Source organism: Protopterus annectens, chromosome 1.part2 (assembly GCF_019279795.1).
Source record: "Protopterus annectens isolate FY-2018-M chromosome 1.part2, PAN1.0, whole genome shotgun sequence".
NCBI classification, from domain to species: Eukaryota; Metazoa; Chordata; order Ceratodontiformes; family Protopteridae; genus Protopterus; species Protopterus annectens.
The window spans coordinates 572157636-572185135 of NC_056727.1; the positions used below are offsets into that span (position 1 = coordinate 572157636).

The 27500-nt window shown below is 40.1% G+C and overlaps 1 protein-coding gene across 4 annotated transcripts in view; it reads right to left on the bottom strand.

The window, feature by feature from the left end:
* Positions 1-27500, bottom strand: part of LOC122790289 (cytohesin-1) — a 1634771-nt gene that overhangs the window by 302380 nt on the left and 1304891 nt on the right. For all 4 annotated transcript variants that reach the window (XM_044057794.1, XM_044057800.1, XM_044057818.1 and 1 more), the window contains one exon: positions 11620-11700. In XM_044057794.1, the coding sequence (XP_043913729.1) occupies positions 11620-11700 (81 nt within the window). The remainder of the gene's footprint in view (positions 1-11619; positions 11701-27500) is intronic.

Here is a 27500-nt window from a genome sequence, read left to right on the forward strand (position 1 = left end):
CTCTCACACCACCTCAGTAAATCCTGAACTTCATCCCACTAGCAATACAATGAGAGCACTCCCTAAAAATCATTTAAAATGCAACTAAAGTCCTATCTACCCAGTTGCTAGCTCTGTACAATGTGATATTCTTGGATAATCTCCAAACCCTTACGGTCACCACTCTTATTTAACTGGCCACAATGCAACTACTTTTTCACGATCTCCAACTATGACCATCATCTATGCCTCTCCTCTGCTATCACTAGCTCCGTTTTACCTGGACTGTCTCAATACTGCTTCATAATCTATAACTATCTTTATCCTATAAGTACTTTATTGTTTCCTTCTCAATATCTATTTTCAGCTGATTCTATTTGAAAGTAACTATGCACTTATAATTTTGACATTAGCTATTATTTTACTGTGTTTTTCATCTGTCATGTTTTTATTAACTGTCATTATCAATACAATTCTATGCATGTTCATTTATAACTCTCTATGTTCACTTAAGATTCCATTTATGTACATTTACTATTCTATGTAGGTACATTTATTGTTTTTCTATCAACTGTTAAATCATTAGTTATCTATGTATATTTATTACGTAAATCTTGTATAACTGCCTTCTACTCATTCTGTAAAATGAAGCATTTCTCCAAGGGCCTGTGCTGAAAATGGGACTTGTGCCCAGTCAGACTTTCCTGGTAAACAAAAGCAATAAACAAATAAATCTAATCTAATCTTGTTTCCACAGATATTGTAAATTTTGAACCAGTTCATAGTAGGTACATCATTTATCCATAGTCTTCATTTTATCTTACTTTATTTTACTTTATTTTATATCCTGAAAAAGATCTGAAATTCTCAAAATGTTCCATAACACTGAGATGTCCTTTTCTGGATTTATCATCAAGTACAGAATAATATCATATGTGAATAAAACTAATGTTTCTTTATTATCATACCAGTTATATCCCTGAATTAGTGTGTTCCTTATTTACTTTGCACATGACTCCAGTATAAAGCAAACGATAAAGGTGAAACAGGAAATCCTTGACGGATTCCTCTGTGCAAACATATCTTCTCATAGGAGAAACCACCCACCTCAATTCTTGCCTCTGACTCTTCATACATCCTATCGGGGAATACAAATATTACAATTTTTCTCAATATCCAAGCTGTCTACTGGATGCCTTCTCTGCATGAAGACCAACAAACAAAAGAATCTTTTTTTTTTTTTTTTTTTTTTTTTACACTCGCTTCGCTTCCATCTGGATTATCATTGTTCTACTAATGTTGTCAAATGCATGCCTCCCCATCCACAAAACCACAGTGATCCATATCCATCAATTTTGGCAACACCTTTGCCACTCCCTTAGCTAGTACAGATATAAACACTTTACCCTCTCCGGTAATACAGGCACTGCAATTTTCTTCCAAAATGTTGGTATTGTTCCTACTTTTAAAATATTGTTAAAATCTTTACCACTTTCAACCCTCCTAATATCCAGTCTTCCACAGGAATACCATTTGCTCCTGGAGACTTCCCTGGTGATTGACTGTACATCATTTTTATTGCATCCCTTCCCATCTTAGCAATTAATTATTGAGACTCACCTTCCTCTAGACTTGGCACAGTTAATTCTTCAATAAATATTTACATTTGTGCCTTGACTTTGTTTTCCCATTCCTCAGATTTATGGAATCTTGTAGAGAATTCCCCAAATAACACCAAAACAATTTCTGCTTAGTTTTTCCGTAACAGGCTCCCTCAGTTTGGCAACACTTTCTTTCTGTGACCCAAGCTATTGTGCCAAGAGTTTTTGTGGTCTGGAGTGGTTTTCAAAATACTTGATTAACAGCAATCTTTCTATACTCATGCATACAATTCAAATGAATCCTTATTTTCCTTTAGCAATTAGCAAATGGTCATTCTCTAGCTCTGTGAGATTTCCTTCCTTCTGCAATACTTTTACCTTTGACGACTCCTTTAAATAATTCCTATTACTTCTTTCCTGCATCTCCTCTCGTACTTCTATACATATTTTAAACTCCATTTCCATTTTATCCCATTATCTAGACAGCCATTCTGAGGAAATGCTTATTTACTTAGTAACTCTCAAATCATTTTTACTTAAATTCCTCTCATTTTAACAAAAAAGGAAAATGCCAGTTCCTCATTTTTACTTTGGTGCTCTGCATTTTTATCTTAGTCTTTATTGGTACATTATATGAAATAACTATTGGATGGGTTTCAAAGCTTTCAATTAAATACCCATGTTCCACTGAAATGTAACTTCTATCCAGTCTAGTCCAGCTTTTGCACCTTGGGGAATAATACACAAAGTGTGTCGGAGATTCTGATAGTAAATTCATATCATCTATTCCAAATATTCTCATACTCCTTCAGAAATCTATCCTCTTTTTATTGTATTTTCCCTTCAAGGTCTTGATGATATATCCATGCTATTCCACATCACATTCAAGTCCCCCAGCCATAAATAATTTTCCCTGCTAAAAATGAATTACTTTTTGACAAATTTTCTTAAGTTCCATAGGAGTAGTTCTAGGGGGAATACATACAGGACAGTGCAATCCTCCTTTCCTGACAGTTTTCCTAAAGTAACACAAATCTAATAAAATGTCTTCTTTTCTTCTATTACTATCAGAGCTCTGCAATCATTATATTTACCTCCTTTGCCTCTGTTCCTGATATCCATTCTGAAGTCCTTTCTTTGCCACATTTACATCCAAATTGCTATCTAAATGTGTGGCCTGTAACACTATTTATACCACACAATTCTTAATAAAAATTGGTGACCTTTGTTTACGGCTGCAATGCCACTGACATTCTCTGACAAACTGGATAAGGCAGTCATTCTATTACTTTCAGATATTTGATATTTCAGATATTTCCAAAGACATAGGTTCATAGGTTCATACTAGGCTATCTGCCCTAAGGCATTTATAAGCCTAGCCAGAGTTGTGTGGCTTTCACCACCCCTTAGGTTGAAGAATACTATACCCATTAGTTTGCCGTGCCTCTGTCCAGCAGTGATACAGAGATGATCCCCGGGGTAAACCTACGATCTCCCATCCACTGGTCAAGATTCCTCTTGAACACAGCCAGTGAGGTGCTCTGTCTCATATGGACCGGGATTCTGTTCAACAGCATAGGGAGTCTCTGGGTGATGAATCTGTCCCTCCAGCACGTCCTATTTATATCCGTGTTGAGGTTTAAGTCTCTTGCTCTTGTGGCTCTGGTGGATTTGGATTTTTTGAGGTGGAGCATGTCCATTAATTCTGGGTTGGACATGGCCTTGTATGTCAGGCACAGGTCACCTCTGAGCAGACGGTATGCGACTGAATAGAGCTGGAGTTTCTTTAGTCGTGCAGCATATGGCATATTTTTGAGCCCCTTTATCCTTTTGGTGAGGAACTTTTGGGGTCTTTCCAATTGCTGCAGGTGTCGGGTAAGATACATTCCGAATGGGGCATTGTACTCAATCATTGGTCTGATAAGTGAAGAGTACAGGGGAACAATGACCTCCCTTGATCTGGATGTGAATCCCTTCATAATCAGGTGGGCAATGTAGAAGGTCCTCCTAACCACTTTGGCAATGTGAGTGTCAAAAAAAGGTTACTGTCAACTTGGGTCCCCAGGTCCCTGATAACCTCTTCTGTGCTTAATGGACTGCCACCTATGTGGTAACTTGGGGTTACCTTGTTTTTACCAAAGGGTATGACTATACATTTTTGGCGTTTAGCTTAAGGCCATGGCTCTGGCACCAGTTATCCATTTCTATGAGACCTCCTGAAGGATATCTGTGTCTGATGGATTTTCAACTATGGCCCAGTTTGCAGTCATCTGCAAACTTTGTCAGCCACAATCCTCCTATGTTTGCCTGCACTTCTGAAAAGTAGATGCCGAACAAGAGGGGGCCCAGGACTGAGCCCTGTGGGACACCGCTTGTGACCGGCTTGGAGTCTGACATGGCACCAGCAACTCTAACCCTGTGGGTTCTGTCCTTGAGCCAGTTTGCAACCCATCTTGTGACATATGGGTTTACATTTAAGCTGGTGAGCTTTTCTATGATACCCGAGTGGGGTATTGTGTCGAAAGCTTTTGCAAGGTCAAGGTAGGCTGTGTGAACTGCCTTACCCTCATCAAGGGCCTTGGTGACGGTTTCAAAAAAGTCGACCAAGTTCAAGAGGCATGATCTGCCCTTGACAAAGCCGAATTGGGTAGGATCCAATGTCTGTAGGTCCCCTATGTCTTTATTTATGAGTTCCATTATGATCCTCTCCATAGCTTTGCAGACCAGGCTTGTTAAGCTTATGGGGCAGTAATTACCAGGGTCCGTAGAAGCACCGCCTTTGTGGAGTGGAACCACAGTTGCCGTCGCCACTCTTTGGGTACGTATCCTGTGGTAAGGCTAAGATTAAACAGCAGCCTTATGTGTGGGTTTAGTTCCTCATTGAGTTCGTGTAGCACACAGCCAGGGACACCATCCGGTCCCATTGATGCTGTGTTTTTAGCTTTAGAGAGAGCAGCTCTCACCTGGGCATTTGAGATGATTGGGAGGCTACACTCTGCTGGGATAGATATTTCTCCTTTTGGGGAGGGAGGGAGAATTTGCACTGAACCCGTCTGCCAGTATGTTTGCAATGTCTGTGGGTTCAGTGATTTTTGTATCATTTTGGACTAATTCTGAGCATATCTGGGAGTTTCCACCCAGATTTCTAACATAGCTAAAGAAGGCCTTATGATTGTCTTTTGAGTCCTTGGCGATTTTTCTCTCAAAGTTGGCCTTGGATGATTTTATGAGTGATCGTAGTTTTTTTACTAGTATTGATCAGAGATGTCTTCCCTTTTAGGGATTTTGCTCTATCTTGTAGTAGCTTTCTCCTCTTGCTGTAAAGTTTGTTTATGGCTGGGGTCCACCAGATCGCGCGCTTGCCTTTGGTGGAAAGGGTCTTGATTTTATTTGGGATTGCTTGATCCATGCAATCCTGGAGGTGCTCGTAGAAAGCATTTGTAAGGGATTCAGCAGCGTGGGTTGTGGTTTCCAATGGCTCAGGGGCCTTGAAGGATACCACACCAGTCTTAAGAAGTGTGAAGTTGGCTTTTGAGAAGTTCTTCACTGTGGTCTTTTTAGTTGGGGGTGGGGGCGGGATGTGGATCTCCAGTGAGATTAGTTTATGGTCTGATCTCACCAATGAGGGATATACTTCTGGTGTGGAGCACTTTGTTCCCATGTTTGTGATGATCAGGTCTAGTATATTTTCACCTCTTGTGGGAATGGTGACAAGTTGTTCCATAGCATTTGAGTTTATGAACTCCAGGAACCTTTGGGCTAGGGTATTGGGGCTTGAGTAATGTTCCCAGTCTATGTTTGGGTAGTTGAAGTCACCCAATATGATGGCGTTTGGAGAGACATTTATACTCTCCAGTGTCTTCAGGAAGGCTGTGTGGGGTTCCTGAGTTTGAGAGGGTGGCCTGTAACATGCTACAAACTGTAGAGCAGTTTTGCCTATGGTTAATTGCACCTGAATGGTCTCTGATGCTTCGTGAGTTGCCACCAGCCTGGAGGTGTGGGTATCCTTGATGAATATGGATACAGCCCCTCCTTTTGTGGTACGGTCCGGGTTTTGGGGCCGGAACGCATGATATGAGGTAAAACCTGATAGTGCCGGGGTGCTCTCAGGAGCCTTGAACCAGGTTTCAGTCACAGCACAGACATCGATGTTCTCCATACTGAGGAGGGCTTCGAGGGCGTGCATCTTGAGATTTAGACTTCTGGCATTGAGCAGCATTACCCTTAGTTTTTTTCCATTATTGTTTTCTAGGGCGGTGGGTTTAGAATTTGAGCCTGGTCTAAAAAAGGCACTATGGGGGTGGCAAGAGCCTTTGCCAATATCCGGAAACCCAGGGGTGACAGGTGCAAGCCGTCCCTTGCGAAGCAGAGTGGCTTGTCAAGCATGTCATTCCAGGCAGACAGACATTGGATCCCCTTAGAATGACACCAGAAATTAAGCCAATTATTAAAACTGATAATTTTGTCTCTGTATTGTGGCATCATTCTTGGTGAAGGTAGGATACTGCTCAGGGTCAGGGTCATACCAGCCTGGGCTACATAATCTGAGAGCTCCTTTATGTCTCTTTTCATGTAGTCCAGGGAGGTACGTCTCAGGTCATTCACACCGGCATGGACAATGACTGAGTCATACTTGTACTTGCTGTGGAGTGACCTGAGTGCTTGTGTTATGTGGCGGATTCTAGCGCCCGACAGGCAGCTTACTGTGACCCTCTCCTTGTTCAGTCTGGTGAGTGGGACGTCAGTGTGTCTGACTATGGAGTCACCCATGACAAGTGTGTCTGGCATTGTGTTTGGCCTTAAGGGCTGTGACTGATTTGCACACTGACTTTGTGATCTATGTGTTGCTTGTGTTATGTCATGAGGTGGCAGTTGTTTGGGTGTCTGCTTTGGAGGCCTCTGCTGTTTTGGTAGATTTTTGATCAGTGCCTCCGAGTATGTCTTTGTGTGTTTATGTGTTTGATTTGTAGTTGTGATAGTTCTATGCGAGACTGGGTTTATGGTGTGTGTGGTTACCTTCTCCTCCTGTCTGGTTTTGCCAGTCCTGAGTTGAGAGAGCTCAGCCTCCAGTTTGGCTATATAGTTGCATCTCTCGCATGTATTTGTGTTTTGTGGGAGGAGGAGAGGGTTGTCTGTGTACATGAGGCAATTGTAACATTGCCTCAATATTCCCAGATTCACCAGCTGAGCAGGAGAGGATGCTAGCAACTGACCCTTTGACATGCTAGAAGAAATGAAAAAGTTTGCTGTGTAACTGAGTCAGAAAGGACCTATAGGGAAGTGGGTACTCAAGGGGGGTTTAAGCTAGTGAAGTACTTTGTATAATATAGAAGTGCTTTACCTGACTAAAAATGCTTTAGGAACAAGTGCTGAGCTTTACAGATAGAGAATAGACTGTTTAGATTACAAGTAGAGCAGTTCTAAGGGAAAAAATGAAGAGCATAAATTACGGAGCCAGAAATAGTTTAACCGGCGCTGCCCGATGGTGCTCTAGTGGCAACTCCGCGCTAAATGCAGAAAAGGCAATAAGTCAGTAGTACAGGCTAGCACACTTTAGTGGGCAGCCAAACAATTAAATTAAACAGCAAACAAACACTTTTCGACTTGAATTAGACTAATTTCGACTAAAATGTACTTTTAAGTGCAGATAATAAAAAATGCAGTAAATAACTATGAAAACAGTTAAAGCTTGCTCTAGGTAAGCAGTAGAAGGTAAAACAAATATAAAAAACAGCAGGATACTTAATCAGGAAAGCAGTCACTTTTTTCAGTTCTCTGTAGCCAGGAAGACTCAACAGGACCACGTGGAGCTGTGTCTGAGCAATATGGCTTTAAAAAATGCCAGAGGCAGATTTTAACCAGGGAACTTCAAAAGAGCTAGAAATGGTGCAAAATGACCAATTACTACAGCTTCTTGTGCTGAGGTCACTTCCCTCAAGGACAGGTAGGCTATTCAAGGCTCCCCACTCCCACTGGTGAGCTAAGAAACTTCCTTCTATCCAAGTAAGGCAATGGACAACACAGGAACTACAACACAGCCCAGGATACAGCAAGGCCTGTAAATTGGTCTAACTAGTTTAGGAGAGGCAGGAAAACAAGGAATATTTTTTTGTTTTTAAATAGAAACACACAGAAATGCAGAAAAGGCAATAAGTCAGTAGTACAGGCTAGCACACTTTAGTGGGCAGCCAAACAATTAAATTAAACAGCAAACACTTTTCGACTTGAATTAGACTAATTTCGACTAAAATGTACTTTTAAGTGCAGATAATAAAAAATGCAGTAAACAACTATGAAAACAGTTAAAGCTTGCTCTAGGTAAGCAGTAGAAGGTAAAACAAATATAAAAAAACAGCAGGATACTTAATCAGGAAAGCAGTAGCTTTTTTTCAGTTCTCTGTAGCCAGGAAGACTCAACAGGACTCCCAGATTTAAGTCCCCTGCATCTGGAGCATTTCTCCCCGGGCCTCCGCTGAAAACAGGCTCTGTGGAACCTAGTCGGACATTCCCGGTCAACAAATGTTAAATAAATAAATAAATAAATTTGGCATGACAGTTATTTTGCATATAAGTTTCAACTTTCATGCACACATTAATGCTTGGCAGGCTGACTTTGTAAGCAGCTGTTGAGTTTTATCCCCATTTGACCCCATGCAACAGTTTACCCACACTTTTTGCTTCAATAAAAATACATGCAAAATAAAAAACTAAATATGTTTTGAAAAAAATTCCCTTTTAACTCGCAGCAAATACAATTTGCAAAAAAATGGATGTTTCCCCTCCATATACAGGCAGCTGCTCAAACAGTCAGCTATACCCATACACTTTATCTATTCTAAAGTTATGTTTAATCATGTTCAAAGTTTTTGTTAGTGTCTGTGTTCATCATGGTAAAGACGACATCTGTCCTACACCTAACTATTTCTCTTCCAGATTTAAGTCCCGAGAAATAAATGCACCTTCTACCCATGAATGAATAAACTGAACTGTGCATGATCATACAAGTACAAGGCTGCAAGAGATGTGACTACCAGCAAAGATATTTACTTCTCTCAGTATCAAACTTTCACCTATTTTCACTGAACAGCTTGCCAGTTCCCCTTTAAAAATACTACTCACGATGCTTCTTATAAAATGCCTCACAGCCCATTCTTCAGTCATTTCCTGATTAACTGCCTGCAACTACAGGCTTACTATCTCCAACTGAGATAGTTCTTTAAAATAATGGAAAAAATTACCATGTTTAATGTTTTCCATTTTCTAACCAGTTTGCTTAGAAAAAAATTCCTTGTCTGCAATTAATAAATTAAGAACATGAATCTATACTTCCACCACTATAAAAACAGTGGAAATTATTATATTTCATACTCATATAATATAATCAGTAAACTTTTATTTCTTCCCCCAACAGCCCAAGATTACACCAGTATATTGCTTATACCCAGCCTTTATATTGTTACAGTACAAACAATTTTAATACTTAAATATCACTAGCATGAACAGCAGTCAATGATGAGACCCTTTCACATTCAAAATACATCTGCATACTATACAGAACTACTTTACAACATAACATAGTTTACTTCAAAACATTTATCACACACATTTTACTAAGAATAAACATTTTTAATACTTAAACCTTCACTGGGCTTCTAAACATTAAATAACAGCGAGAAATTTGCTTTAGATTCCTCTTGCCAGTTTAACAGTCAACAAATTTCCAGTCTTTTTTTTAGCCACTTGTTGCACACCCACCATTTTCATGTACAAACTGCATTCACTGGAAATTACACTTTACAATTCTTCCATATATGTCCTACTTTTACATTACTGCTGGTCTTCTTCCTCATCATCTGTACCACTCACCTGTTTAGTTAAAATCTAAGGAACTAAAGAGTTTTCTAGTCCACTCCTTGGCTTTTTTTCCTACTGTTCAATCATTTTCCTTTGGAGCAACGAAAAGGTTTTGCTAGCAAGTTCTATCCATGGACTTTGTTATTGTCAGAAGAACGAGAAGGAGAATCCCCTTCAATCTGCATCTTGACATTATATGGTTCATAGGAGATCACTAAGCTAACGGCTTAGGAGCTCTTACAAGCCCAGCCAATATAACCCAATTTTACACAATATATGGTCCCTAGAGGCAAGAGGATGGCATGGAATTGTGCCTATGTCTTGAGTATCATACAGACTGCCCCTGTCCATAAGGGACAGGCACTTTCCCAGATGTGAATTTGTGATTCCCCATCCTTTGATCCAAACTGCATTTGAAGAGGGCCAGGGAAGGGCTCTGCTTAACGTCAATAGGAAGTCTGTTCCAAAGAAGGGGCAATCTCTGAGACAAATATCCGTCTCCCCAGCATGTTTAGTTTGATTCACTGACTAAGTTTGTATCTCTAGATCGATTGACCCCTGTGCTGTTTGACTTGCTCTATTAGGACTGAATTTGTGAGTGCCTCGTAGGTCAGGCATAGGTTACCCCTTAATAGTCAGTAGAAGACAAGAGTAAAGGGATGGGGATTTCAGTCTATCAGCATAGGACATGTTGTTTACACCCTGTATTTTCTTTGTGAGGAACCTCTGTGGTTGCTCCAGCTGCCGTAAAAGTGCCTAGTCAAGTGCATGCCAAATGACACACTGTATTCGATTATTGATCTAAAGAGGGCAGAGTACAGCGGGACTATAATTTCCCTGGATCTGGATGCCACACCTTTACTTGTAAGTTATGTCACATAAAAAGGCATCTCCTGATTGCAGGGATAAACTTATTTCTCTTCTGCCTGGTATACAGTGAATAATCATTCTACAAGCACTCTGATATCCCTAATTATTTAATATTTTTCCCCTTTGCCACAGTTTTTTTCAGGAGTTCCTTCTGCTGGCATGACTGTATCTTTACTAATATAGGTCATGATTGCTTTCAGCTAGCAAATCCTGCTGTGGAATACCAGTCCAGTCGCTTATTTGTGCTTTCATAACACTGAAGCTATTCCACAGTTTCTCTGGTATAGCCTAACTCTACTATTTTTGTAGAAGATCTTCTTGAGAAGCCTTATATTTAGCCCATCTTTCCTTCATTTCAGCCTCTGATTTATGCAGTTTTACCAGCTCATCTGAACAATACATTAAAAGTTTCTTTTATTCTCTCCTGCCTGTTTTCATTTAATGTTATATATTTTTTTTCCTTCAGATTACTTGAAGGCAAGCCATCTCCTGTACAAAAGCCTAACTTATTTTTGTTAGACAGCCGTTTGGCTCTTCACCACTAGAGATTGTTCTTCTTGTTTTCTAGCTGATTTTCTCTTGTGTTTTACAGAAGTCTTCTTTGCTGACATCAAGGTAGTGTAAACTAGTGAGTAATAGAATTTTATTGCCCAAATTGACACCTTTACATGCCATTTTCCAAGGTTTCTGTTTTCACATAAGCTATTAAAGGAGCTGTTTCATGTGCCAAGGGTGCATGCAGGGTTGGAACCTTTCCATCTTCATTTGCCAACTCTGTGGTCTTCGGCAAGTCACCTAACCGGAATGCTTCGGGGCACTGGGAATTTAGAGTAAGTTCTCTAATAGCCTCCTAGACTACATCCCTACCAACTACCCAAGACCTTCTTTCCAAATATATTCAGGAATATTAAATGAAGCATTTCTGTCTCCAACAAGAACCAGAATCCATCCTGCATGTGATATTTACAAACCACTGTGGCATATTACCTCATTACTTTAAAAATCTTCCCTTAAAAAACCTGCTCAAAATCCATGTAGAAAGTGCAGTAGTGAATGAAACATTCAGTCATATCCCTAAGGAAAATATTACAAACACAACACAAGAACAAAAGTAGAGCTGGCTAAATTGTAGTACACTTCCAAAAAATGTACAGATGCTTGCTTGACATAAAAACAAAAATGGCAGTACTACAGCTATATGAAAACATATATCCATGGCTTGTGCCTCCTGAGCACAATAGGGTTACACGAATGGACATTAACCCTTGTTTTGGGCTACACCATACAATTTAGCTTTTAGTGTGTGAAAACTTACCGCAAGGCTTGGACCAAATTGAGATCTGTAAACTCATGTAGCTCCACAAAAGCATGAAGGACCTGGATGTTGAAGTCGTCCCTGAGACAAATAAAGTAAAAATTATACAGTGATGAGAAATGAGGCTACAAATCCATGTCAGAAACAGTCCAGGCTACAGATTTTAATTCATGACAAAGATGAGTCTACAAATACATACAAATAACACAAGCAGCATTAAATTAACACAACCTGTGGATCTATGTTAATAACCACTCCACTCTGCAGGCACACTGCAGAACTACAACAGTAACACAGAATGTGCAGCACAGCAATTTTAGTGGCAGTGCAGTCATGTAAATGCCACAGCCCACACTACAGGCCACAATTTGTAATACTCACTGCTATATATCTATGTGAACAACAACTGCATGTTAGTCAAGCATTCTACACTGCAGACCTATGCTAACACAAGTATCCTATGCTGGGGATATACGAGAAGTAAACAATCCAGGCACCAAAGACATGATAGCAAAGAATTCAACACTGCAGATGTATATGAATAAAACAATCGTGCAGGCAAACTTCATGTTAGTAAAGCATTTGACACTAACTGTAAAAGAATAGCACAATCCAGGCAGCAAAGCCATGTTAGGAAAGCATTTGACAATACAGATCTATGTGAATAACTCAACCCGGGCTGCAGACTTTGGATTACTGAGCATCAGAAAGCTGCAACATTTTTAAAATTTTCAGTCACTGCATGGGAAACAACTACATTTCTACAGGGTAACAATACAATATTACCGAGGTTTGAATTGGGATAGTATAACATTTTGCTCAGTGCAGCTAAACAGTCAATTAAGACAATGCTGTGATGCAATTATACTAGACCAACCAAGTATGCTCCTTCCTAAGCTGGTTCAGATTTTCAAACAACTGGAAGGCCCATCACCATAATGAAGGCATTAGAAAAGGACCAGTGAATACAGGAAATGGAGAGTCCCATTGTGTTGAAAGTACTCCGTCTAACAGTGCAAGGTCATTGGCTCATATAAGGGTGACAGCATTCACTTTTTTTTTTTTTTTTTTTTTTTTTAAACATGTATTGAGAGATCTGTCAATACCGCATCTTATACCAGACTCATCTGATCACTCTTAGGCATGGAGGCCCTCACTGCTACAGGTACTGTGATGAGAAGAATTTGTTTTTCTCTTGAGGACCTCTCTTGCCATGCGTACAACGGTAGTACAGTACAGTGAGCACATCACCAAATGTTCTCCTTTCTAAAGCAACTGCAACTGATGTAAACCAGTTTCTCGGGCCGGGGGGGGGGGGGGGGGTCAGAATTACTGAACACCCTAGATTTTGTGACAAAAAGAAATACTTACCCTATGAGGAAAAGAAAGCAAAACAGAAGCTGTTTTTCATCCCCCTTACACCTGAACCTGTATTCCTAACAGTGTGATCAGCTTTTCACTCACGGACAATGCACTGTATACATCAGTTCAGTACACATCAATTCACTTGGTCTGTGGGCTTTTCTACATTAAATTAACACAAAAGCATAAATTACAGAATCTGCTCCATTCCTCTGTTTTTGAGAATGGCGTTATAATGTGCATGATTATTTATCAGGACTAATTATGGCTCACTTTCTAACTTCTTACCAAGAAAAACTTGTTTACATTCCAACAATACAGTGGGGAGGGGGTTACAATATAGCTTTTTTTTCACTCTTTCAACATAGACCACTGAAATAATCTTGGGAAAAAAAAGGCTGGTCATTTTACAGCAAATCACATTTCAAAAAAGTGCCACTTTAAAAATATGGACACTGATAAGTTGAATTTTGTGTCAATGAGCTGCAACAAGGCTTGATTGTTCATTGCCATTGTCAAACATTTCTTTCCGTGGATGTTCCCTGCTCTTTGTATGTATGCTCTGTGATTATTTGGATACTTCGGTTTCCGTGATGCATGTTCAATTCTTTCTGTTCCCAGAGTACAGATTTATTGGCACCAACTATTTTGCCAATTCTCCTAAAATACTTAACTGTGCTGAGCAGGCAAACTGTTTCCTCAGTGCTTAACTGCAACCTTCTACTAAAAATTGTTTTCTTAATGGCACTCACACTTAATGTCTACTGTCAATCTGTTGGTTACAACTGCTTTGTGCGTCCACTGTTGTAAAGTTCTATGTAGTTTGAGTCTTCCTTAAAGAGGGCATCCTGATGAGGCGAAAGGGACCTCTAACATCAGAAAATGTATTTGTGGTCAAACAAAAGACAAACAGAAGGAAATAAATGAATGAAAACTGTCTAACACACGTACATCTCCATATTACTCAAGCATTAAGAGGCAGACTATCTTTTCTAATATGACCATATAATACTACTACTTACAGGCCTCCTCATAAGTCAAAATTCAATTTAACTTCCTTAAAAAAAGAAATGCTTCTCCACCAAGGGTCACAATCCATGAACAGTGCACCCCCCTCCATTTTTTCACCCTCGCCCAAGACAAACCAGACGAGCTTATTCTGTGTCTGATGCATCAGAAGCTCAGTCTACAACATATTCTGGTACTGTCCTGTGATAATACTTTACAACTGGTTCTCTCTCTCCAAATACTCGAAAACATACCACAGATATAAATTTCTCCATCAGTCACATTACAATTGAACATTAACGACATATGCACATTCCCAGCTATTAAGACTCGCTCTTCAACAGCTAGGCGGGCAGCAGAGAAGGTCTAATGCACAGGCTCATGTCCCCGAAGGAAGTGAAATAACTGCTGGAATGTCAAAGAAAAACTATTCACTCTTAAAGCATAAAACAACAACAAAACAAATCCTTCCTTTTCACTGTGTCAGCTGAGTACAATGTGTGCAGTGGTGCTCGGAGAACTGGTTATACTGTGGAAAGGTCAAAAACATTCATGCTCCACCAAAGAGCTCACGGTGCAAAGGAAGGCAAAATTTAAAACCTCAAACCATACAGAAAAAATATCAACATTTTCTGTGCAGTTACATTTATAAGATTCATGTGTCAGCATGTTTCTACTACCTGCTACTACTGGCTGAAAGGTGACAGATAACATGGAATTCAAATAAGAACACAAAAGCAATTGTTAGAAAACCAAGAAGGCAGACCACTAGGGCTAATAACATAATTTGGTGATGGTGCACTAGTGAACGTGGTAAAAGTGAAACAAACAAGCAAAACGTCCTCTACTAGAAAACATGTAGACTTTGTCAAAGGATATGGAGTTTCACATTGTGATGCGACCTTCTTCATGTCACAGATGTGATCAAAGTAGCAAACCTGTAATCAGCCAAGGGGACTGAGGACTGAGACACAGAAACGCAAGTCAAGTACTATCTGTGACCATCCTCCTTCAATGCACTCCAGCTTCTGAGATTTCTGAATTCCATTAATGATTCGGGGCAACACTCATGGACACTACATAGGTGTAAGCAGCACGGATGTTCAGCACTGAAAGTTTCTACCTTAACAGTTCCAAGTTCAGGGGGTTCACTCCTGAACTCAGTTACTGCCTGTGTGGAGTCTGCATCTTCTTGCCTCTCCTGCATTCACTTTCGCTGTGCTGTTCAGTTTCCTCCCACATAACAAAAAATATGATTAGCTTCTTAAACCTATCCATACAAATATTACATTTAGGCTTGACCCTGTGGCCAAAGTCATTACTAAAATTGGTGTCCATTGCATCAGTTTGATTATCTAGTTAAATAAATTAAAACTGTTCAACAAGATGCTTTGCTGATGTCTCAGCTTTACACCTGGAGACTGCATATACTATACAGATTATGGCTGATGAAAATGAGATGCTTGGCTATGTCCCATTCCATTAACTGATCAAAAAAATAAAACTCTACAGCCATGAGTGAAGAAGGTGAGGAATCCTGTCCCCATGCAAAGGGTTCTTCCCTCACCCCTTACTTACACAGCTTACTCCTAGGTCACAAAGCTTGTGGTAGTTTATTTTCAACTGTACAGTTCCTTGCTGATGAGTGTCCTGAGTATGCAACCACTTACTGATGTACTCCCTTATTCTAGTTTACTGGTGGGGTTAACAGCATGGCTGATGACCTTATTAGTGGTAACCTGGGAAGAAGACTCCAGCAAAAGAAAATGTAGTAAGATAACATACAGTCTGCATACAGCAGGATGGAAATACAATGTCCACAAAACTAGATTGAGATCTAGAACATGGACAGAAATTTTACATTTATGCCACACTGATGTACAACACACACAGGTAACCATTAATGATACCTATATCAAGTATAAACAATTACATACTGGGCCCAAAACAACTATAACCATTGCAAAATATTTCTGAGTAGGACATGCCATTGTCATCACTTTTGAAATGGATAACATACCTGCACAATGATCACCATTTACAGAAAGAGACCACACAGCAGTCTGTCCTGTATGTGCCTTCATTGACCAGGTTTAAGAGCCAGTCCAGGTACAGGAGCAGTAAAACTGGAATGAGACAGAACATCTGCGTGTGATGTATATGGTCCAAACTAGAAGTCACATATAAAGAAACTAAAAGAACTCAACATTCAAAGAGGATAGCAAAGATGAAAATATGACAAAAATATAAGTACCATAAGGGTAACCTCAAAAAAGTTCAAGTGAGCACCACATTTTAAATGAGACTGAGATAAAAGAATAATAGGGCAGCATTTGAAGATGCACAGTACAAACACAGGAGAGAATGGCCCGAATGGAAAGGTGATAAAATCAGCAAGCAAAGGAGAGTAGTACTGCCGGAACTGAATTCATTCTCAAGTCCTGGTGAGTACCCTCACGAGGTCGACTTGTTTTTACAAACTCTCACCAAGATGACGCTGACATATAGACTGTATTTCATACCACATATATCACGGGCAGAAGTAGGTTAAAAAATAAAAAAGAAAGCTGGGTGCACAAGTCCCGAGATAAAAAAAGTGTGAGGACCGGAAAAAATGACAGTGCAGAATTCTCAAGACATGGAAATATTTCTATAATGGGGTTAGGCCAAGCTCAGGGGGAGGTTGCCCCCCCCCCCCCCACCACACACACACACACACACACACACAGTAGAAGGTAGTAGTGGTAGTCCACAAAAAAACACAAAAACTGAGAGGCCAAAAAACAGCCACAAAGATGACAGAGTGGGCTACTGAAGGTAAGAAAGAAATTATGTTGATACTATTATACAAGAAGCCCAGAATTTCTGGACAGAAGATATACAATAAGATTAAGACAGAAATTAAATGAAAGAAAAATGAAAAAATGCTTATACAAGAAAAATGGTGAAAAGCTTCATATGCAAATCTATGTCCATTAATACAACAGATTCATGAAAAACATTATACAGAGCAAGAAACCTTGGACTTTTTGGAAAAAGAAGCGACTGAGTAAGTGCAAAAATATAAAGAACAAAATCTAGAGTTTTTTGGAAGGTATAAAAAAGAAACATAGACATGGAACAGAGTGAGAGATCTGACGTGGTGCAATATCTGTGCAAAGGAGAAAGCCAAATTAATCAATAGAAAAAAACAGCTCCAAAGATATTCAAAGAAAAATACAGGCAAAGACACCCAGATATGGAAAATTTCACAATACAAAAAATAAGATTAGTAAAGTAGAAGTTAAACAATTAGAAGGTGAAGTCCTGCAAAGTGAAAGATTTAGTGTATAAAGTCAGGTTATGTCACAGCATGATGGAACGAGTCCCCCAAGTAAGAAGGAGCGGGAGACATCTAAAGAAGAAATACGGACATGAGAAAGAAAAAGAGATTTAATATAGTGCAGTACTTATGCAAAGAAAAAAGCAAATCTAATCAATACAAAAAGCAACACCAAAGCTGTTTGAAAAGAAATACAGGCAAAGGCATCTGGGTATGGAAAAATTTACAATACGAAAAACAAAAAAACAAAGGGGGACAAGTAGAAAAGAGGGTTAATGATGGAGAAGTTAAAGAGAAAGAAACTGAAGTTATGGATTATCTGCAAAGGGAAGGATTTAGTGTAGAAAATCTAAATCTGATAACATCACACCATGATAGAACAACGGGTCCCCAAATTAAGGAAAAACCACTGAAGCAGGAAGCACCTGATCAGTTGCCATATGAAGATGCTTTGGAACCTTCAGCAGGAAACCAGCACAAAAGTTCAGTTGGAGCTGCATGGCAAGAGAAGTAATAGGAAACTGTGATAACTCTTGACACAGTCAATGTTGTGGAGTGATAGGCCAGTGAGTTCCCATATGAAACAGCAATGGATGACACAGGATGAAGCTGAAGAGAATATGTCACAGGAAGATATTCCGGAACTTTCTGTAGAATGCCCAAAGGAAATGGAAAATAAACAATGTGCCCTTAGTTTAGAAAAAAATGATCTAAGGAATGAGCTTCTTTGATTTAATACAGAAGGTTACACATATTAAGATCAATGAAAGAAATAGATTACAGAAAGTCACTAAGACCCAAAATGTTAAAGTTTGATAAAACAAATGAACACGGGAATCAAGACAAGTAATTACTGTGCAGCCAAACTGATAACAAAATCTTGCCACAAAAACACGGGGCAGTAAAGGAAGAAATCAAATGCCATCATGGAAATAACTAACAGAGAAAAGTACAAAGCAATTAAGAAAAGAAGTGTCACTGTTAGAAGAGTACAAAAGAAGGAACAGATAGTACAGTTGTGTACCTACCATAAATGTAGATGTTCGAGTGTATTCACTGTTGCAGTCATTACCATTGGGTTATCCTGCTGGCAGGCTACCTGCAATCGGCTTGAGTTCCAAAGTCTAGGTCCGGTGTCGGTTGCTGTCGCCTCTTCCCTGACGTCAGGGCGCCAGGGGTATAAAAGATGCAGCCGACGCCATTTCCGTCAGTTTTTCTTGCCCCAGATGTCAGGTGCCCCTAAAATGGTAGGCTAAATAATGCCAATAAGCATGCATACCCAAAAAATAACTTGTCCTTCATCTACAAGCAACTACACCACATAGGTTGTATAGAATAGAGAAGTACAGATAAGTTCCAGCAAGAAAAAGGGGGATGGTGGGAGGGTAACTTGGACTGCAACAGTGAATACACTCGAACATCTACATTTATGGTAGGTACACAACTGTACTATGTTCATCGTGTTTCACTGTTGCAGTCATTACCATTGGGTTGAATCCCAACGCTAAGGTTGGGAGGCTGGTGCTAAATAGAATTAGGAGAGGCTATCAGGCCCTGCAGAACTGCAGTGGCAAAGCCTGCCCTGGATTTAGAGTAGAGTGGTAAGTGATAGTGCTTTGTAAAAGTATGCACTGAGCTCCAAGTTGCAGCCTCGAAGATGTCTTTGGTTGGTACTCCACTGAGGAAGGTTGCTGAAGTGGCTGCTGCTCTGGTTGAGTGTGGCCTAATGCCCTTAGGCACCGATTTGCCATAGTGTGAATAGCAGAAATGAATGCAGTGGCCTATCCACTTTGAAATATTCTGTTTTGAGATAGGATTCCCTTGTGATGCTGCAGCATATGCCACTAGAAGTTGTTCAGTTTTTCTGAAAGCTTTAGTTCTGTCCAAGTAAAAGCGTAGCTGCCTGTGAATGTCCAAAGAATGCAGAAGTCTCTCACCCTTATTCTGTGGGTTTGGGTAAAAAGTAGACAAATTAATTGTTTGGTTAAGGGCCACACTGGACACGACCTTAGGCAGAAATATAGGGTTTGTCCTTAAAGAAACCCTGTCCGGATGGAAAATGATAAAAGGTTCCATAGCCATGAGTACCTGTAACTCTGAGACTCATCTAGCGGAGGTAATAGCTAGGAGCAGAGCTGTTTTCCAGGACAGGAACTTTATATCAGCTGTAGAGGCTGGCTCAAACGGAGGCAGTGTGAGTTTTTCCAAGACATAGTTGAGGTCCCATGCAGGCACTGGTGCTCTCCTTGGAGGTCTTATGTTTTTGACCCCTCTGAGGAATTGTCTTAGTAATGGATAAGAAAAAATAGGTAGTTCTGTACTGTAATGAGCTGAAATAGCAGAGGCATGAATTTTAATTGACGAAAAAGAAAGGCCTTTATCCAGCATCTCAGTTAAGTATTGCAAAATCTGAGGAATATTTGGAGCAGTTGTGTCAATACCTTGTGCCTGGTTCCAAGCACAGAAGCTCTTCCATTTTTCTGCATAAGATTTTCTGGTGCTAGGCCTCCTGGCCTCCAAAATAACATCCATCACTGCTTTAGAGAGAGGTGCGTCTTGAATGGCTACATTATATGCCATGCTGCCAGGTTTAAGGTCCTGAGTTGTCTGTGCAGTACCATACTGTCCTGTTGGAGAAATAAGTGTGGAATTTGAGGTAATGTCCAAGCTGGGCATTGAGACAAGCTCTTTAGGATTGGGTACCAGTGCTGGAGGGGTCAGTCTGGGGCAATCAGTATAATTTTTGGCTTCTCTTGTCTGACCTTGAGGAGTACCTTGGGGAGGACAGGCAGAGGAGGGAAAGCATATACTGTTAGGTTTTTCCAGCTGAAGGACAGAGCATCCACTTTCCATGCTTGCTTATGATAATTCCTTGTGCAGAATCTCTGTAATTGGCAGTTGTGAGGAGAGGCAAATAGGTCTATGTCCGGGCATCCCCATTTCCTTGTTATCATGCTGAATACTTGTGGATCCAGTTTCCACTCGTGGGGATCCATTAGGTTTCTGCTTAGTTTGTCTGCCAGAGCATTTATCCTTCCTGGCAGGAATTGTGCTTGCAGATGTACTTGGTAGGTCAATGCCGTTTCCCACAAGTTCATGGCTAGTCTGCAGAGGGGGTAGGAATGTGTGCCCCCCTGCTTGTTTATGTACCACATGACTGTAATATTGTCCGTTTTTATCAGTAGTTGTCCTGGATGAATTATGTTCTTGAAGGCTGTCAGGGCATTCTGAACAGCTAGCATCTCTTTTTGATTGATATGTAGATGCATTTGAATTGTAGACCATGTGCCCTGAATACATCTTCCTGCCATACGGGCCCCCCAGGCATAATCTCTTGCATCTGTTGTCAATGTCTGCCTGGCTGTGGGTAAGGCGAATGGCTGTCCCGTGTTGAGGTGACAGGCTTTTGCCCACCATTGAAACTCCTGTTGCAGGCAGGGAATGAGGGTAATTATTGTTTCCAGGCTGTGGCAATGTTGAGTCCAACCACTTTTTAGATACCAATGAAGTTTCCTCATATGCAGTCTTGCATATGGAATTAGTAGTATGCAGGATGCCATGAACCCAAAGCCTGCAGAATTTTTCTTGCAGATAACGGGGTCTTTGTTGCCAACATTTTGAAATAAGTAGTCAGTTGTCTGTGCTTGTCTGGCGTGAGATAAGCCATCTGGGCAGTTGTATTTAAGCTTGCACCCAGGAATATTATCTCTTGAGAGGGTACAAGGTTTGATTTCTTTTCGTTTACTGTGTACCCTAGACCTGTTAGTAATCTTTTTACAAATGCCAGATGCAGTAGTAGAATGTCCTTGTTCTCTTCTTGAATAACGCAGTCGTCCAAGTAAGGATAGATATGTATTCCTCTTTGTCTGCAAAATGCAATTACTGGTGCCAGGCATTTTGTGAAGACCTTGGGCGCAGTAGATAAGCCAAAGGGCTGTGCAGAGAATTGGTAGTGCATTGAACCAGCTATAAATCTGAGGTATCTTCTGCATGATTGTCTGATTGGGACATGCAGGTATGCCTCTTTTAGGTCTAAAGTCACAAGCCAAGTCTTCTTGCCCAGCATGGGCAGAAGCTGCTGCAGAGTTAACATTTTGAATTTTGGAATTTCCAAAAATGTGCTTAGGATAGACAGGTCCAGTATTGGTCTCCAGGCTTTGTCCTTTCTAGGTACCAAGAATAGTCTTGAGTAAAATCCTTGTCCCTGCTCTTGCTCTGGTACTTGCTGAATGGCTCTCATGTCCATGAGAGATTAAACTTGTTTTTGTGCCTCTGCTCATTGGTGGTAGGTTTGGCATACCATTTGGTCTTGAAAGGGTGTGAAAGTGGAACCTGTAACCTTGAGATACGATATTTAAGACCCATTTGTCCTGGGTGACCATGTGCCAATTTTGTGAGAAAAGTGCTTGGTGCTGGCAAGGGAAAGTCATTGAGACTGTTTCCTGTATGGCTGTGATTTTTTTCCTCTCCACTTTTGGAGGTAGAAGCACCCCATTGTTTAGGCCTGTATGAGCCTTGGGGCTGTGATCTGCCTCTGGGGCATCTGTATCTGCCTCTTTGTGGTCTGTCTGACACTGGAAAGGACCAATTGTTTGCAGGCTAGTTCCTGCTAAATCTGGGAGATTGTACCTGTAAGAAATCCTTCACTGTTTGCATAGACTTAGCTTTCTCCTCCATTTTCTTCAACACCTCTTCTGCTTTAACACCAAACAAGGTATCATGTTGTAATGGAGCATCTAATAATTTTGCTTTAACATGATCAGGCAGATTCTGTTCTTTTAACCAAGCATGTCTCCTAATGACAGAACCTGTAACTGCAGCCCTGCAGGAGGCCTCTAGAGAATCAAAACCACATTGCAAAGTATGCTTTCCCACTTGTTCAGCTGCATGCAATAAATCCTGCATTTCTTTATTTTCTGCACATTCTGAATTTGCCAACATTTTTGTTTAAGCAGTGACATAAGATATTGCTGATATTTAAGCATATGAAACTGACAATTTAAAGCTCTTACAGCCAAGGTAGCAGAAGTATAAATCTTTTTTCCCCATCTGCCCAGGGCCCTTGAATCCCTATCAGAGGCAATAGGGTTTTTTGCAGTGGAAAACTTGATCTCCTTGGGACCCTGAGAAATAGTTTCTGGGTCAGCAGCAGGATTTTTGTAAAGAAATTTATGTGAATCAGGCACCCTGTAGTATCGGTCAGGCTTAACAGGAGCTGGTGGTAAAGAGTCAGGAGACAGACCAGACTCTGAAAATATACAATCTACAATGTCTAAAACAGGAGGAATAGCAAGGGGCCTGTGCTGAGGTAATAAAAGAAAGTCTCTGAGCCTTTTCTTGGATTCTGAGTAACCCTGGCTTTCCCAGTGGAAATGCTCCCTCATGGTGTGCAGGGACTCTCCAAAAGAGAAATCCTCAGGAGGAGAAGCTGAAGGGATAGATTCTTAAGCATCAGAATCCTCATAGGGAGGAAGGGAATATTCCTGTACAGAAGAGGAATCGGAGGAAATGGAAACCTGATCAGAAGATTCATATTCTATCTCTTGCCTAGGCCTCTTATCAGGAGGGGGAGGGGTACCCCTGATCAAAGTAATTAGGTCTTCGGCTATTTTAAGCATCTGTTTTTTAGGCATGGAGGTCTGTCCAGGAGAATGCTGTACTTGTTTCTTTGTCTTTAGAGGTGCTTTAGTCTTTGCCTTTGTTACTGAAGTTGGTTTTACATACAATTGCGTAGATCTGAAAACACCCTCAGAAGCAGATGCCTGCTCAGCGGCTATGGACCCATCTGAGGGAATAATTTCCGAGTGTCCAATACCTTGAGTTTCCAGTGGCCTAGTTGGCTCCACGTGGGAGTCAGAAGTGGCCTGTGGTTCTGAGGTAGCGGGCGTCAGGGGCTGCGAAAGCACCTCACTGAGAACTGGTGAACCAGCGACAGGCCTAATAGAAGCATTGTCGTCGGTTTTGGACCTCGGATGCCTGTCCTTTTCTTTTTCTTTGCACTTTTTATAAACTCCGGTAGTCGGCTGTTCCGACGGCATTATATAATTGAATCTTCTGCCAAAATAATGAAATGCAAAATCGTACCGACGCTTAATAGTGTGTTGGCTAAATCTAGCACAAAACTGACAACTAGCAACGTCGTGGTCAGGGCCTAGGCAAGGAATACATTAAGAATGAAAATCCTTGAGGCATTTGCTTCCCACAAGAAATACAAGTATTAACTTTTTCTGACATCGGTCTGGAGCAGGAAAACAGTTTCCCCAATGGGGTACTTAGCTTTAATGAAGGCTTTGGTTCTGAAATTCAAATTTGAAAATCTCAGGAGTCAGCCGACTGGCACTTGCAAACTGCTTTTGCTTCGGGCACCGCGCGGCAAGAAAGACCGAAGAAAATGGCGTCTGCTAGATATTTTATACCCCTGGCGCCCTGACGTCAGGGAAGAGGTGACAGCAACCAACACAGGACCTAGACTTTGGAACTCAAGCCGACTGCGGGTAGCCTTCCAGCAGGATAACCCAATGGTAATGACTGCAACAGTGAAACACAATGACCATCAACAAACTCAGAAAGAAGAACATGATAAAAGTAAGTCATAGTATCAGAACAGACCAGGATCTATCGTACACTACTGTGCATAATAAACTAAAGGTATCAGCCCAAGCAGAAAAACTTATAAGCTATCCAGCTAAGTATATAGGGAAAGTACAAAATAAGCAATTAATTGATGACCCAAAAAAGTTTTATATAGAACTGGGAAACAACTACAGGACATACAACCACACCAATTAGTAAAAAAATAAAAAATTCCTACCCAAGCTAGAGTTTTCACTGTGCGATTCCTTAAAACATCTTGTAAAAGAGACTAACGGGATATATGCAGATGACCCTTAAGGACATCAGGTGTTTCAGCTATATGGCAGTTCTGAAAGCCCATGACTTTACTTATTTTTCTTCTTAAGTCTGTTAATGGACAAATTCAGGCCAGGCAAAAGGAACAGAAACATCACCACAAAAAAAAAAAAAAAAAAATTGAAGAAATAAGACACATTTTGGAGATATATCTACAAAGATCCTGTGGAACACTACAAAGATGCTGAATGGATAGAAAAAGTGCAGAGTAAGAAGTTCAAATGTATAGGATATGAAATGGGATGAAGTAATGGCCATAGAAACTGAAATAAAATTAAGAAAAGCTCCTAACTGGAAAACTCCAGGCCCAGATACAGTACCTAACTTCTGGCTAAAAGTCTTAACACATTAACATGAAGATTTAGCACAAAGTAGCAACTATTTATATGTTCACCCCAAACAGACACCAACCTGGTTAACAAGAAAAACAATACTCCTCCTTAAGAGTTAACTCACAAGATATCCTAAAAACAATTACTAGAATAAAAGAGTAACAAAAGAAAGTCAAAGTCATATGGAACAAAGAATAATTTGTTGTTAAAGTCATTATGTAGATTTGTAAAACAGGGAAGAATCTTAGTATGGTATGGACAGATTATAAAAATGCATCTGACAGCATCCCACATTTACTTATTTATTTAATTTGTCTTTTGTTGACCGGATTAGTCCAACTGGGCCAATGACCCATTTTCAGTGGCAACCCGAGGAGAAAAGCTCCACAAAAAAAGTATAATATATTAACTATACAAGAAATAATAATGAAGACATGAATGCAGTGCATACAATATACAAATGGACAGATGCAAAATGAAGAAAGCACGGAATATAGAGTAAAATATGTTGTATACAACAGATCAAGCAACAATTGTTTTTATCATAGCATAGCAAATAAATCAGAAAAATACCTGTAACTAGCTGGCTTGAATAGATAGAAAAAGAAAAAAAGTATTAATATTGAGGTAGAAAAAGAGAGAGACAGACTTGCATAAAAATGAGTCTTAAAATAAAGAAAGAGAAGAAAGAGAACCAGGAAATGTGTTTATTTTGGAAGAAAAAGACAGTGAATTAAAGTATGCTCCTGTTTAGAAGAGACAGGGAGGTTGTACATTATTTGTTACAATTTCTTAAGGAAAGGAAAGCATGTTAGGCCAAATTAAGGGAATATGAGTTAGGTAGGGTGGTGGCAAGAGCGAGAAGGTGAATTAGCAAGGTAGTTTTTTTTAGTTCTTTTTTGAAGAGCAAGGTAGATTTGATAGAATGCATATTACTGGGAAGTTTATTCCAAGTATGGGATATTCAGCTTTTATACAGCAAGCTGCCTATTGCTTTGTTTGGTTTATAAGTAATGAGTAGGAATTGTTCTAAGCTACGGAGAGGACGTGTAGGTATATGGAGGGATATAAGACAGGACAGAGAGGGACAGTCTGAGGACTTGTTAATTAGTGAATGGGCCACTTGTAGCTGAAATAGTTGGAGTAGTTGAGGGAATACAAGCCAATGCAGTTGTTTAAGAGCTGGGCAGTGGTGAGATTTATAAGGGAGGTTACAGGCAAATCTAGCAATTTGGTTGTAAGTTTGTTCAAGTTTGGCTATAAAATTGGCTTGGAGGTAGGTAAATATAGGGGATGAGTACAGCAGGCAGGGGAGGAGATAGTCTTGGGCAAGAGAAGTTCTTTGAGGCAATGGACAGATATTTTTATTTATATATAGTAGACCAAGTTTTTGATTTGTCTTTTTGATGCAATGTTGGATGTGAAGGTCAACTTTTAGTTAGTTGTCTATTGTAATACCTAGGACGTTGGTATGGGAGTCAGCAAGAATGATAGTGTTGCCCAGAAAAGAGATACAGAAGAAGGCATCAACCCTGGACATAGATTTAGTAAGGAAAAGAAGTAATTTATTTTTTTTAGGGTTAAGGATGAGCTGGCTGTTAATCAACCAGTGTTCAATGGAGTTGAACGAACTATGAGTGAGGGTGTGGAGGTCAGTGAGGTTATCAGAGCAGGTAACAAGAGTAGAATCGTCCGCATACTGAATCAGTGAAGATGTGCACCAGGCAGAGCATAGACTGTTTGTACAGATATTAAAGAGTAGAGGCCCTAAGATAGATCCTTGAGGGACTCCTGTTTGGACAGATAGGAAAGGACAGCAGGAAGTTTGCCACCTAACAGATTGTAGTCCGTTGTTAAGATAGCTAGAGAACCAGAGAATGGTGGAGGAGAAGAGGTTGACATTTGATAGTTTAGATAGGAGCTTAGGGTGGGAGGCGGTGTCCAATGCCTTGGAAAGGTCTAGGATAAGACAATACCAGTTTATTGCTATCTCTAGCCTCAGTGATAAGACTAGGTAAAGGACAGAATGGCTGTGGAAGCCCTTCATATAAGATTAACCCTACATTAATCAACTGCATTACAGTGACCATGAAGCAGTGGCAAACCAATTTGCAGCTAAGGCATGATAAAGTACAATTGATTATCTCTGGCATAAAACTTCAAATGGAATATTCCAGTGTAAATCTTTGTCACACCTGCGCTTCTGTTTTGTCCTTATCCCAATTAAGCTGTCTACTTAATGCATTAGGTCATGGTTAAAATACGGCTCCCACAAAAAAGCAAAGGGTAAAGATTTGTCATCTTCTTTTTGTGGATGTTTTAAAATTATATAGTTCACCAGGCGAACAAGCAGTTAAAACTTTTTCAGATGATATAAGAATGTCATTTGGTCTTGATAAATGTGCAAAAGCAACCTTTAAACAGGAAAGCTGCAGCGCCAATAAAATATCAGTCTGGGACAGGAATGTGATACACAGAAACGAGCAAGAGCGCATAAATATTTGGGAAATGTTGAATGATCAACAATAAAACATGAACAAATGCAAATAAAACAGTGATAAATATTTTAGAAGACTAAAATTAATACTGAAAATAGCCCTGACATCTAGAAATAAAGTCCAAGCTACAAACCAATTTGCTCTTCCTATTCCAATACAGTTTGGGGGTGACTGACTGGCCCCAAAAGGTACTCTAACAGCAAAAAAGAAAAAATGTCGTGTGCTTATCAAATGATTTATAAAAGTCACTGTATACCAAGATTATACATTGCCCGTTCTGAAGTATGGGCCTCCTTAAAACTGATTACATGTACACATCTGCAGTCTTAGGACTACATACATATCTGCTGACATCACAATATTCAAACATAGTGAAAGTTATAAAACATGAGGAGAATAAGTCTAAGATGATTTCCCTGCTTAGTTTAGCAGAAGCATATTGGTGTCAAG